This window comes from Cervus canadensis, chromosome 12, assembly GCF_019320065.1.
Source record: "Cervus canadensis isolate Bull #8, Minnesota chromosome 12, ASM1932006v1, whole genome shotgun sequence".
NCBI classification, from domain to species: Eukaryota; Metazoa; Chordata; class Mammalia; order Artiodactyla; family Cervidae; genus Cervus; species Cervus canadensis.
Genome location: NC_057397.1, coordinates 10,077,300 through 10,090,819, shown reverse-complemented (window position 1 = coordinate 10,090,819; position 13,520 = coordinate 10,077,300). Strand labels below are relative to the sequence as shown.

Here is a 13,520-nt window from a genome sequence, read left to right as displayed (position 1 = left end):
CAAACTCATGTCCATTGAGTCGGTGATACCATCCAACCATCTCATCCTCTGTTGTCCCCTTCTCCTCCTGCCCTCAATCTTTCCCAGCATCAGGGTCTTTTCAAATGAGTCAGCTCTTCTCATCAGGTGGCCAAAGTATTGGAGTTTCAGCTTCAACATCAGTCCTTCCAATGAACAGCCAGGACTGATCTGTTTTAGGATGGACTGGTTGGATCTCCTTGCAGTCCAAGGGACTCACAAGAATCTTCTCCAAAACCACAGTTCAAAAGCACCAATTCTTCGGTGCTCAGCTTTCTTTATGGTCCAATTCTCATACCCATATATGACTACTGGAAAAACCATAGCCTTGACTAGACGGACCTTTGTGGACAAAGTAATGTCTCTGCTTTTCAATATGCTGTCTAGGTTGGTCATAACTTTCCTTCCAAGGAGTAAGCGTCTTTTCATTTCATGGCTGCAGTCACCATCTGCAGTGATTTTGGAGTCCCCCAAAATAAAGTCAGCCACTGTTTCCACTGTTTCCCCATCTATTTGCCATGAAGTGATGGGACCAGATCTCATGATCCTAGTTTTCTGAATGTTGAGCTTTAAGCCAACTTTTTCACTCTCCTCTTTCACTTTCATGAAGAGGCTCTTTAGTTCTTCACTTTCTGCCATAAGGGTGATGTCATCTGCATATCTGAGGTAATTGATATTTCTCCCGGCAATCTTGATTCTAGCTTGTGCTTCCTCCAGCCCAGCGTTTCTCATGATGTACTCTGCATATAAGTTAAATAAGCAGGGTGACAATATACAGCCTTGACGTACTCCTTTTCCTATCTAGAACCAGTCTGTTGTTCCATGTCCAGTTCTAACTGTTGCTTCCTGACCTGCATACAGGTTTCTCAAGAGGCAGGTCAGGTGGTCTGGTATTCCCATCTCCTTCAGAATTTTCCACAGTTTATTGTGATCCACACAGTCAAAGGCTTTGGCATAGTCAATAAAGCAGAAATAGATGTTTTTCTGGAACTCTCTTGCTTTTTTGATGATCCAGCGGATATTGGCAATTTGATCTCTGGTTCCTCTGCCTTTTCTAAAACCAGCTTGAACATATGCAAGTTCATGGTTCACGTATTGCTGAAGCCTGGCTTGTAGAATTTTGAGCATTACTTTACTAGTGTGTGAGATGAGAGCAATTGTTTGGGCCTATCATTAAAAGTGATTGTATTTTGGGACTTCCTTGGTGGTTGGTCCAGTGATTAAGGGTCCACCTTCCAATGCTGGGGACTCGAGTTCGATCCCTGGTTGGGAAGCTAGGACCCCACATGCCGCGGGGCAGCTAAGTCCATCTACCACAACAAAGATCCCGAGTGCTGCCACTGAGACCCGATGCAGCCAAATAAATGAAGAAATATTTTTAAAAAATGATTGTATTTCTAATTTGGCCCCTGGTGTAGATGAGCCAGCAGGGCTTGCTCCCCTTCTGTCTTCCTCCCCACTCCTCCGGGGGAGCTTGGGTCTTGGATTAGCTGGGGAAGGGTCTTCCCAGCTGGATGGTCAGCACTTGGCAGGGACTGTTCCTGCTGCCCTAGGGCCAGGAAGGAGGAGGGGGCGTCTGCTACCCATATGCATCCTGGGGTGGGGTGCATCCAGGGCCCGTGCTGCAGGGAGGAAGGGCCTGGAAGGACCCTGGAGGCTGGGAGATCTTGGGCAGGCTGGTGGTCAGATGGGCCTGGGGCAGCATGGGGGCTGGGGGCCATGGAGTGGGGAAGGCATGGCTTGGGGGGCTGGGGTGCATGGCTGGGGTGCAGGGGAGGCAGGCGCCAGGAAGTCAGAAAGAAGTGTCCACATCAGGTGTCTTTGGGTGGGTGTGTGGCTTTTATGATCTTGATCCAGGTCTTATTTTGTCTTTCAAGTGAGTGTATATTTTGAAGTTTTGAAATGTATCTTTTTCCTCCTTTCTTATTAAATAAATGGCTACATGGGAATTTTATCAAACAGACACAGGGTTAAGCCTCAAGGGGCACGCCTGAGCTTTACTGTTATTACCACCACAGGACCTCGTGGGGGTTTTCACAATACAGATACCCCCCAGCATACCCCCTGCTTTGGGTTCCTGTGGCTGCTGTAACAAATCACCACAATCTGGGTGGCTTAAAATGACAGAAGTTTTCCCTCACAGTTTTGGAGCCAGAAGTCTAAAGTCTAGGTGTCGGCACGGCCGAGCACCCCCAGAAGCTTTGGGGCAGTTTATGTTTCTGGCCCCCCCAGCTTCCAGTGGCTGCATCACTGCAGTGGCCCCTCCGTCTTCAGTATGGCCTCCCTTGCATCTTCTCTTCTGTCTCTTGTAAGGACACTTAGGACTGGACTTAGGTCTTCCTGATAGTCTAGGATGATCTCATCTCAAGAGTCTTAACTAAGTTAAAACTGCAAAGACCCTGTTTCCAAAAGTAACTTTCACAGCTTCTGTCTGTTTTTGGAGTCATCCTTCAGTGCACGGCCACCTGCCTTCTGAAATTCATGTCTGTCACGTGCAAAAGATATTTGCCTCTCCCAGCATCCCCAAAAGTCTTATAGCCACAACACTCAGTCCAAAATCTCACCTAAATCTCATCCAAAGCCCCACATCTCATCTAAGTTGTCTGTATCAGGTATAATATAAGTAAGATTCTGCATACGGTCCACGCTGGGGTGAAACCTGTCTCAATTTGTGGACCTGTGAGCTAGAAATCAAGTTGTATACTTCCAAAATACAGTGTTGGAGAGGCAGAGAGTAGACAGCCCCACTCCCAAAGGGAGGAAGAAAAGATAAAGGGGTCACCAGTCAAGCCTGAAACCCAGCAGGGCAAGTTCCAATATGGCTGAAGGCCTGAGAACACCCATCTGGGGCTTGATGCTTTGCTCTCTGTACCTTCATCTCTGCCAGCCTCTGTCTCTGGGCCCAAGGCTCTGCCCTTGGAGTCATCTTTCACTTTTTTTTTTTTTTTAATCTATTTATTTATTAGGCTGCTCTGGCTCTTAGTTGCAGCATGTGGGATCTAGTTCCCTGACCAGGAATCGAACTTGTATCCTCTGCATTGAGAGCTCGGAATCTTAGGCACAGGACCACCAGGGAAGTCACGATTTTTCCCTTGATGGGCGGCATATGTTTGAAGCTGAGTAGCTGCTCTGTCGCCCCATTTCTTGCCTGCAGAACCCCTGAATTCCAACATCTTTCCTTCATCCTCTTCTATCCAAGCTGGCAGTGTTTCTGCTGATACAGCACCCTTTTTGACCGTGTGGGTCTCCCGTGTATGCCACAGGGACCCATGCCATCAGGGAGGAGGCTCCTCCTTCCCAGGCGGCCCCTCTCTGACCCCAGCTTGTGCTGAGATGGTTGGATCTACGAGTCAGACATCAGCTCTTTTCAGAGGACGACTGTCTAGTCACGTCATTGGCTTTCTGTCCTCACAGCGAGTCTCCCCACAGTCAGCTCTCCTGAACCTGAATAGGCGTGAAGTTCCCGGATCAGCAGCACTGGCTCTCTTCTTGTTTCACAGTTCCTTCCACGATTGACGTCCTTCCTCCTGCACTTTACTGCAAGGAACAGGTAAAAGCCAGGTCACACCTCCCAAACTTGGCTTGGAAACCTCCTTAGCTAAAGATCCAAGTTCATCTCTTGCAAATTCTACTTTGCACCTGGCAGTGGAACTCAGCTCAGCCAAGTTGTTTGCTGTGTTTAATAAGGACCACCTTTCCTCCAGCTTCCGGTGATTTGTGCTCAAGGCAGTCCAGACTTTTTCTACCACACTCCTCAAGTTCTCCAGCCTCTTCTGTTACCCAGTTCCAAAACCAGCACCACGCTTTTAGACATTTGTCACTCCTGGTAAAAATATCTTCATTAGTTTCCTGTGTCTGTCATAACAGATGACCACAAACGGGTGGCCTGAAACAGCAGAAACTTCCTCTCCCCTCTGGAGGCCAGAAGGCCAGAGTCAAGGTGTTGGCATGGCATTGGCTTCTCTGGAGGCTCCAGGGAAGACCCTGCCTGCCTCTGCCTCTTCCAGGGTCTGGGGGCTGCAGCATGCCTTGCGGCTGCATCCTTGCAGCCTCCGCCCCTTCTTCACGGGCCTGTCCTCTGGGAAAATCTCTTCTGCCTCTTATAAGGGCACTGTCATTGGATTTAGGTCTCACCCAGATATGCCAGAGTGATCTCGTCCTGATACCCTGAACTTAATCACATCTGCAAAGACCCAATTTCCACTTAAGGTCACAGTCACGAGCACCAGGGGGCTTGACGGGAGCACACCTTCCAGGGCTGCTGGTCAGCACCGTCCCTCCGGGTTGCCTGAAGTGGTTGGTAGGTGTTCTGTAAAACCTCCGCAGCTTTATGTTTTATGCTTCTTTTTAAGAAAAATGTGCACAGTATTTTATAGTATAATTTAGTTTATGTGTAACTTGGTAATCTAATATTGTGAAGTATTTAGGTGCAAACATAATTACGGTTTTGGACTCTGAATTTTAAATCATTATAACTAAGATCAAACACATCTTTATTAATCAAAATAGGAATGATTACAATCAACACATTTTTGCCAACAAGAAATAAGTTTATTCCTATAGTGTAAAAATCCATGCTTTGGGATTCAGTGAACTCTTGGAAAGCATTTTCTGCCTCCTCCTGGCTGTGGAAGCGTTTTCCCTGCAAAAAGTTGTCAAGATGCTTGAAGAAGTGGTAGTTGGTTGGTGAGAGGTCAGGTGAATATGGAGGATGAGGCAAAACTTTGTAGCCCAATTCATTCAACTTTTGAAGCTTGGTTGGTTGTGTGATGTGCGGTTGGGCGTTGTCATGGAGAAGACTTGGGCCCTCTTCATTGATCAGTGTTGGCTGCGGGTGTTGCAGTTTTCAGGGCATCCCATCGATTTGCTGAGCATACTTCTCAGATGTAATGGTTTTGCTGGGATTCAGAAAACTGTAGTAGATCAGATGGGTAGAAGACCACCAATCTCTACCATGACCTTTTTCTGGTGCAAGTTTGGCTTTGGAAAGTGCCTTGGAGCTTCTTCCTAGGCCAGCCACTGAGCTGGTCGTTGCCGGTTATCATATAAAACCCACTTTTTGTCACTCGTCGCAATCTGATCAAGAAATAGTTTGTTGTTGTTGCGTAGAATAAGAGAAGACAATGAGGACTTTTTTGATTTGCGATCAGCTCACGTGGGCTAAGTCAGCTCATGAGGCACCCACTCATTCAGTTTTTTCACCTTTCCAATTTGCTTCAAATGCCAAACGACCTTAGAATGGTCGACATTAAGTTCTTTGGCAACTTCTCGTGTGGTTGTAAGAGGATCAGCGTCGATGATGGCTCTCAGGTGGTCATTGTTGTTGTCAACCTCCAGTGGCTGGCCACTACGCTCCTCATCTTCAAGGCTCTCATCTCCTTTGCAAAACTTCTTGAACCACCACTGCACTGTACATTGGTTAGCAGTTCCTGAGCCAAATGCGTTGTTGATGTTGTCTCCTCTGCTTTACAACCCATTTTTAATGCGAATAAGAAAATTGCTCCAATTTGCTTTTTGTCTAACATCATTTCCATAAGTCTAAAATACAGATAAACAGCAAGTAATACATTACTAGCAGAAAAACAAAAAGGGGGAAATGCACATTAACATGATGTATAGCATAGTCACATTTATTTAAGAAGGTATTCTGATATCAAACAGCAAATGTCAACAGTGCAAAAACCACAATTACTTTTGCACCAACTTAGTGTTTTAGACATGTGTGACTTGTTTTTATTTAATGTTACAACAAATACGATCCTTCTATGGCATTAGTTCATGATTTGCATGATAATCATACCTCTTTATTTTGTATTATTTATGTATTTGTGTCTTTGGTCGGCGGCAGGTGTACTAAGGGAGAGAACGCACACGAGGCGTCTCTTGGGCAAGGGGAGTTGGTCCTGCACCGCCGCAGCGTGTTAGCGGCCGGCGGAGGAGCGTGACTGGGCTCAGGCACACATGCCGCCCGCTGGTCTCAGCACCGCCTCACTGTCGTGTCCTTGGGCAGCTTCCCGCTCAGGACCGCCTCCTATTGAAACTGATCTTCTCCCGTGGACCAGTAGATTTGGTCTAGTGCAGCTTTTGTGCTGTTGGAAACTGCTGCATAGAAGAGCTGTGTTGCTGGATCATGTGTGTCTATGGCTGTTGTTACAAATGGAATTTCTGGGTCAAACCAGCAAGATTTAAGCTCCAGCTGCACCATGGTGCCGTTTTGTTTTTGTTTTGTTTTTTCACCTATCAGATTGGCAGAATTCCAGAACCCCGGTTTCTGGATTGTATTGGTGAAATGGTGGGAACCAGGCCAGTGAAAGTGTCTGTCAGGCCTAAAAACCGCAGTGCGTCTAAGGGCAGAGGATGGGGGCAGTGACTGAGGGAGGGTGGGTGCAGGTCTGCAGCGGGGGACCTCCCGACAGTGCAGGCAGAGGGTCACTTTTTGTGTTGAAAGAGGGAAAACCGAGAATCATGTTTGTGTTTACTTGATTTTTTCCCCATAAAGAAATTTCAGAGATTTGAAGAGGAAGCCAGTCCTGACCGTGAGTTGCATACTGTGTGCAGGGCAGGGAGGGGACGAGATGGGGGCACTTTTCCCTGTGTCTGGGGAATAATTCCTATTCAAACACAATGTTTTTACAAGGTCCTAAGGTGTCTGCTCTGGAGTAGGAAATAGCAACCCCCTCCAGTATTCTTGCCTGGAAAATCCCATGGAGAGAAGAGCCTGACGGGCGACAGCCCATGGAGTCGCAGAGTCAGACACGACTGAGCGACTAATACACACAGGTTGTCTGCCAGGTTCTGCAGTGCCTGAGAGGGCTCGCTCCCCACCCCCACCTTGCACCCCGAGTCAGGGCTGCAGACAAACAGCAGCGTCTTGCCGATCTGATATGAAATCATGTGAGCAGGTAAACGAGGCAATTATTAACAGAGTTGGCGTGCGGGGCAGGTGTGCCTGTCAGGAACGCAGTTCTAGCTTGGGCGCAGTGGTCCTGTGGGGTTGGACCCCTGCACTGGGAACGTGAGTCTGCACATGGGTCTGGGTCTTTCTTTGTGCTTGTGGGGCTTTCTGAATTTAAGTCCTGACGGACTTTTATCAATCTGTGCCAGAGAAGTTTATATCGTGCGCTGCGAGTGCAGGGTTTCTCCCACCCTCTTTTTCTAACTCACCATTGTTAGCCTATAAGAAATCTCTCCAGTCTTCAGAAGGATGTTGCAGGCTGGGCGTTCTAGTGAGCTCCCTGTTGGTTCTGATGGGTGGTTGATGGTGCTGGTTTAGGTGCTGAGGAGGCAAAGGACATTTGTCATCACTCTGTGGTCAGAGCGGTGTGTGTACGGTTTCCTTTCCTCCTCACGGGCCTGGATCCACCTTGCCAGCAGCTGAGCCTGGAGGCTCGCTCTGGCCTCTGGCCGCGTGGCTTTGGGGACATCCCAGCCACCATGCTGAGTCTTACCGCCCAGCTGCTCCTGCTTCCAGTACTTCCCACAGGGGAGGCCTCTGGGGCAGTGTTGCTGTCAGACTCAGACGGAAGTCTGGTCTCCTGTTAACAGCTGGCCCTCCCCACCCGTGGTTCGGCCACTGGGGACTTTAGTAATTTAAGGTCCAAAAAGTAAAACTTGAATTTGCTGTGGGTGCTGTTTACATAGGATTTACACTGTAGTCACAGTTATCTGTGTGCTTCCAGTGGCTCTGGCTCAGACAGTAAAGAATCCGCATGCAGGGCAGGAGACCTAGGTTTGTTCCCTGGATCGGGAAGATCCCCTGGAGGAGGAAATGGCAACCCACTCCAGTATTCTTGCTTGGGAAATCCCATGGACAGAGGGGCCTGGCAGGCTAGTCCGTGGGGTTACAAGGAGTCGGACACGACTGAAGAGACTGACACTATTTATGTAGCACTTGCACTGTATTAGCCTATATGCAAACACATCTTCAGTTTTTATAAGGGACTTGAGCATCCAAGGATTTGAGTGTTGGCTGGGGTTCTGGCACCAGTTCCCCTCAGATCCTGAGGGACCCCTGGACCTCCTTTCCCAGTTTATTGGGCCACTTTGTGAAAATCAGAAATCCCAGTGAGTTTTTATGAGTTGTCAGCAATTTTGAGATTGATACATAGGTTTTCTCCTTTAATCTATTAATGAGGTAAACCTCCGTTAATAGAGTGCCCCCGTATGATTACGGGGAACCCTACATAGAAGCCGTCTGTGGCTATCACCTGTCCACCAGTCACTAGTGAGCCGCCGCAGGGCAGGCTGTCCCGGGGTGGGCGCAGCATGAAGCTGGGGAGTGCTGGTGGGGAACGCGGACTTGAGGGCAGGGAGGGCCTTGGGAGCAGCGGGACGGTCGGGCTGGCAGGCGGGGTGTGTGGGGGTGGGGTCCCCCTTGCCTTTGGCCCGGGGCCACACCTGCCAGGGTCTCAGGAGACTTGTGGGGCACTTTGTCCCAGACAGAGGGGCTGGGAAGGAGGGGGCCTGGCTGTGGTGGAGGAGCTCAGCTCCAGTCCCAGGGACCAAGGGGGTGTGAGCTGCTTCTTTGCTCATCAGCCTGTACCTGTGGGTGCTGCTGGCTTCACCCCTGTGGTGTCATCACGTGCCCCCGAGTCCAGACCCAACACCTGGCGGGCCTGCGGCAGGAAGCGTGGACGCCTGAAGGTGGCAGCCCGCCTGGGGAGGGTGTGGGCCCCCAGGGAGGAGCCTTGGGTGAGGACGGAGGGAAGACTGGGGTGTAGGCCTGTGGGAGCCCAGGGTGCCTGTGCCCCACAGCCCCGCACAGAGGACCAGGGTGGAGCAGGAGGCGCAGCCTGGGGCTGACCTTGAAGCGGTGTGCCCGCGGCACCATGAATGAGGCCGAGCTCACCCCACTGGCCAGTGCCAGCCGGAACATTCTCCCCAGGGTGCCGGCAGTGATGCTCGGTGTCCAGGAGGCTGATCCTGTTAGCCGTAGGGCTGGTGGTGGGGACCCCGCAAGATGTGCTGGGACCCAGTTGGTGGCAGATGGACAGACCAGACGGTGGAGCCACCAGGACCCGTGGGGCTGACCCACGGCGGGATGACCCCAGAGTGCTGGCTGGATCTGCTGGGTGGTGGGTGGTGGCACCTCCAGAGCTGGGAGATAGGAGCACCCCGAGACAAGCCTGGTGGGGACCTCCCAGTGGGGAGGCGGGGGCTGGCTGCCACTTGGGGGGGGTCATGTCACCCGACGGGCTGAGGTGACCCAGAGGAGCAGGTGGGTGGAGGAGGGCCCCCAGCTGAGGGATAACGTGGAGAGCATGGCAGGTGGGGAAGTGAGCCGTGATGAAGCGCCCTGCCTCTGCCCAGTGGGACCCACCATTGGGCCTCACCCGGAGCGCTGGCTGGGAAGATCGCCAGGAGGTCCAGACTGTCGGGCCTCTCCTGCAAGGAGTGCGTGGCCATGATTTCGAGGTCAGGAAAGCCACGTGCAGAGGCGACTAGCAGGACACTCCGAGGGTGGCCAGTGGTGAGGGTCGGGGACTGTGTGTGGGGGCTGGGCCTGCCAGGCGCGCCTGGATGCAGCTTGCTGGCCTGGCAGTCTGGCTGGGGTCAGCGGGGTCAGGAGATCGAGAGCTGGAGGCTGGAGGGGTGAGGGCTGCGTCGGATGGGAGCATGCGCTGGCGGCCAGGCCCTGCGCATTGATTAGCCGAGGCCCCGCCCCGGCTGGAAAGCCCCGCCCCGCGCCTCCCGGCTCCTCCCCCAGGCTGCGGCTCTGGCCTGGGCAGTGCAGTGCGGGGCTGGACTCTGCGTGGCGGCGGCCGCGCCGCCCTCAGCCCCAGCGGAGACATGGACCCCTCGCGAGCCATCCAGCAAGAGATCAGCTCCCTCAAAGGTGCGGGCCGAGGCCGGGGACCGAGACAGGAGATGGGGTTTGTGGACCAAGCTCTGACCTCTGCCTGGATGCACTCCCCACAGAGCAGCGGTCGGAGTCTGCAGCTCTGGGCGCAGCTTTGGGAGTGGGGAGCTGGAGCCTCAGGAGGCCCGGCCCATGCCCCGCCAGGACTGCACCTGGTGCGAGGTCCTCCCGAGGCTGGCTGGGAGGGCTCCAGCGGCAGTCCCGCGGCCCCGCAGCCCTGCAGCCCTGCAGTGTGTCAGGGGGCGGGGCGGCTGCGGCGGCGGCGGGGGCGGGGCGGAGGCGGGAGCTGGCCTCTGCTGGCGGTCGGGTCGGCACTTTCTCCTCCTGCACTCTGTCGAGTCCCCGCCCAGCTCGTCGGCCTGCCCCCAGCGTCCGAAGGGACTCGGCCGGGCCTGGGGAATCACTGGGGGGAGGCTCCAGGCGGGCTGGCTCCGGGCAAGTCCACACTGCAGTTCTTTGTTCTGGGATGGGGGGGGGGGCGGCTGGGGGCTGCCCAAGGGCGCCGACTGGTTGCCCTGGAGACCCGGAGGGGCCTGGAGTGGGGTGGAGGGGGCCGCCCTGTCTGCCCGCCCAGGCCCTGCCTTTGCTGAATCAGCGGCTGCGGTTCCCGCAGTGTGGGGGCTGGGCAGAAAGGGGCGTTCTCCCCCCTGGGACCTCGGAGGCGCGGGGGGTGCGCTGGGAGTAGGGCCGAGGGAGGTGTGCCGCAGCCGGCTGCGCGGGCCAGGCCGGGAACATCCTGCCCCAGGTCCCTTCCTGCTCCTCCCCTCAGCCGGCGAGGCCGGGCTGGTGGGCGGGAGGGGGACGCCCCTTCGCGCCCCGCCCCCTTTATTGAGCACCGCGAATTGCTGCCCTCTCCTGCCGGGGATGGCAAGGGTGGGGGTGACGGGGCTGAGGCCAGTGCAGGGCTGTTTGGGAGGAGAGACCCTTGGCTGGGGGCCTTGGGTGCGGCTTGAAATCATTTTGGGAGGGGGGATGCTTTGGGGTTGGTTTGGTGGGGGACTTGGGGGTTGGGGGGTTAGATCGGAGAATCAAACTAAGAAAATGTGCGTTGGGTGTACGGGGTGGCTGGGAGGGAGAGGAAGTCAGCGTGGGGCTGTGGGGTGGGCAGGGGGAGCAGCGGTGGTCTCAGGGAGGGCTGAGGGACAGGCCAGGAGTGGCCTTCCGCGGGCGCAGGGCCAGGCCGGGCTGCTGGCCTGAGTACTGGCCTGAACCCACAGCTCGTGTTGGTTCCGAAAGCCACAGGTCCTGGTGGCCCGCAGGGAGCGCGGGCGCCGCTTGGCCGAGGGGGCGCCGCCGCTGCCCATCCCCGCGACCTCCCAGCCGGCACCCCGCCCTCCCCGAGTCGGAGTCCGGCCGCGCTGGGCCCCTGCCCGCCGGCGGAGGAAAAGCGGCGCCGCAGAGAGCCGGTGGGCAGGGCTGTGGGCACAGTTGGCTGTGCCTGCCGTTTCCTCTGCCACAACTCTGGCTCGCGCGCGCGCGGGTGTGTGTATTGGGAGCGGTTCTGCAGTGCCATGGCAACGGCCTCGGAACCCCGCCCCCACGCGCCGCCTGTTGGCCGCCTGCCCGCCGGCGCCTCCCACCTCAGGATCCCCCCACCTCCGCCCTATTTCTAATCAGTTCCCGGGTTGGCAGTGCATGGTGGGAATGGGTGTGTCTGCTTGGTGGAGGGGGCAGCCCCAGGTGGGAGAGTGGGGTAGCAGGCGGGATGGGGAGGCGCGGCGTGTCTGCGGTTGGAGCCTCAGCAGCGAGAGCCTGGGGGGGACCACTGGGTGTGGTCGGGCCAGGATCCAGGGTCCTCACGTGGAGCATACAGTCCCCTCCCCATTGCTGGCCCCCCATCACTGGGGCTCCCAGACCCTGGTGTAGTTGGGCTCCCATGCATCTGTCCAGCTGGCTCATAGGAGGCTCTGGGGGGTGAGGGGGGCTGGGGGAGGCGGACTTGGTGACATTGATTCCCTGTGGCAGCTGAGAGCTTCTGGCCTCTGACAGCTGGCCTGGGGTGGTGGGGGGTGGAGGCCCCACTTCGAGCCCCCCACCCCCACCCCAACTGTGCCCTGCTTGGAGTCCTCTGGACTCGGAGCTGACTCCATGCTCCTGGACCACCCTTGATCTGGCCCAGCATGGCAAGTGTTAAAAAGGGCGGCCAGTGTCTGGGTCTGATATTTGGAAGTGGGGGCTCTGTCCCTTCGTCTGCCTGATGGACAGCAGCCAGTGGTGCCTGCAGCCTGCCTGTCTATGTGCTGTAGCAGCTGCCCCTGCCATGCTCCCAGACCCCTGACCCCAAGACTCCAGCTCCCTCCTCCCTCCTCAGACCCCAGGCCCCCAGTACCTCCTCTCTCCTCACCAGACCTCTGCCCTCCATGACCCCAGCTCTCCTCCTCCCTCCTCAGACCCCGGAGCCCCCAGCACCTTCACTCTGCCCTCCAAGACTTCAGCCCTCCTCCCTTAGACCTGGAGCGCCCCCTGCCCAAAGGGCAGCACCCTCTTCAGGTCCTTGTGACTCCTGAGGCCCTGAGACTGCAACCGCGGCCTGAGGACCCTCCTGCCCTCTCTCCTTCCGCTTCCCTCTGCCACCCTTTGGACTCTGGGTCCGTGGCTGCTCCCGCCGGTCCACCCTCCCCCTAGTCTTAGAACCTTGAAGGAAGTGTTTAGAAACTGATGTAATTACTGACGTGGAGCCTCAGGCCGGCTCTGCGGGAGGGGGCCTTCCTCGGGGGTGGCCCCTCTGCAAGGTGCCCCCCCCCCCCAGAGGGGCCCTGTGGGCTGAGGGTGGGAGGGGCCGCCCTTGCTGCTGAGTCAGAGGGGGCCGGCCTGGGCGTCCTGAGGGCGGGCGGGCGGGAGGCTCGCGCAGGCGGTGGGCAGGCCGCAGTGCCGGCAGGAATCGCACGGAGCCAGAGAGCCCGGCGCCGAGAGCTGCAAGCCCGGAGCCCGCGCCCTCGAACTCAGCGCTTCGCGCAGCAGCCTGCCCGCCCCGGGGCCCGTTTGCGCGCTGTGTGCAGGGCGTCTCCTGGCCTCTTCTCTGGGCCCCGCCCGCGCCCTCGGCTCACCGGCTCCGCAGCCATGGTGGCCGGCATGTTCATGCCGCTGGACCAGCTGCGGGCCATTTATGAGGTGCTTTTCCGAGAGGGCGTGATGGTGGCCAAGAAGGACCGGCGGCCCCGCAGCCTGCACCCTCACGTGCCCGGCGTCACCAACTTGCAGGTCATGTGCGCCATGGCCTCCCTGCGGGCGCGGGGCCTGGTGCGGGAGACCTTCGCCTGGCGCCACTTTTACTGGTACCTGACCAACGAGGGCATTGCCCACCTGCGCCAGTACCTGCACCTGCCCCCGGAGATCGTGCCTGCCTCTCTGCAGCGTGTGCGCCGCCCCGTGGCCATGGTGATGCCCGCGCGCCGCACCCCCCACGTGCAGGACGTGCAGGGTCCTCTGGGTTGCCCGCCCAAGCGGGGGCCTCTGCCCACCGAGGACCCTGCCCGAGAGGAGCGGTGGGTCTACCGCCGGAAGGAGCCTGAGGAGGGGGCAACCGAGCCCCCTGTGGTGCCTGCCACCACCCCAGGGACCCTGGCGAGGCAGGGGCTGGAGCCTGCCCCACCCACAGGTAGCTGCACCCTGGCCCCAGCTGGAGGGTGGGGGTGTGGGGGGC

At 56.4% G+C, this 13,520-nt stretch overlaps 1 protein-coding gene across 8 annotated transcripts in view; it reads left to right on the top strand.

Moving 5' to 3' along the window:
- PLEC (plectin) overlaps window positions 1-13,520 on the top strand; it is a 54,485-nt gene that overhangs the window by 8,157 nt on the left and 32,808 nt on the right. For 2 of the 8 annotated variants that reach the window (XM_043484190.1, XM_043484189.1), the window contains exon 1: window positions 12,762-13,475. The exons of 4 other annotated variants lie outside the window; for them this stretch is intronic. In XM_043484190.1, the coding sequence (XP_043340125.1) occupies window positions 12,938-13,475 (538 nt within the window). In that variant the 5' untranslated portion in view covers window positions 12,762-12,937. Of the gene's footprint in view, window positions 1-9,760; window positions 9,854-12,761; window positions 13,476-13,520 lie in introns of those variants that run through there. 2 more of the 8 variants (XM_043484206.1, XM_043484204.1) reach the window with 2 other exon arrangements.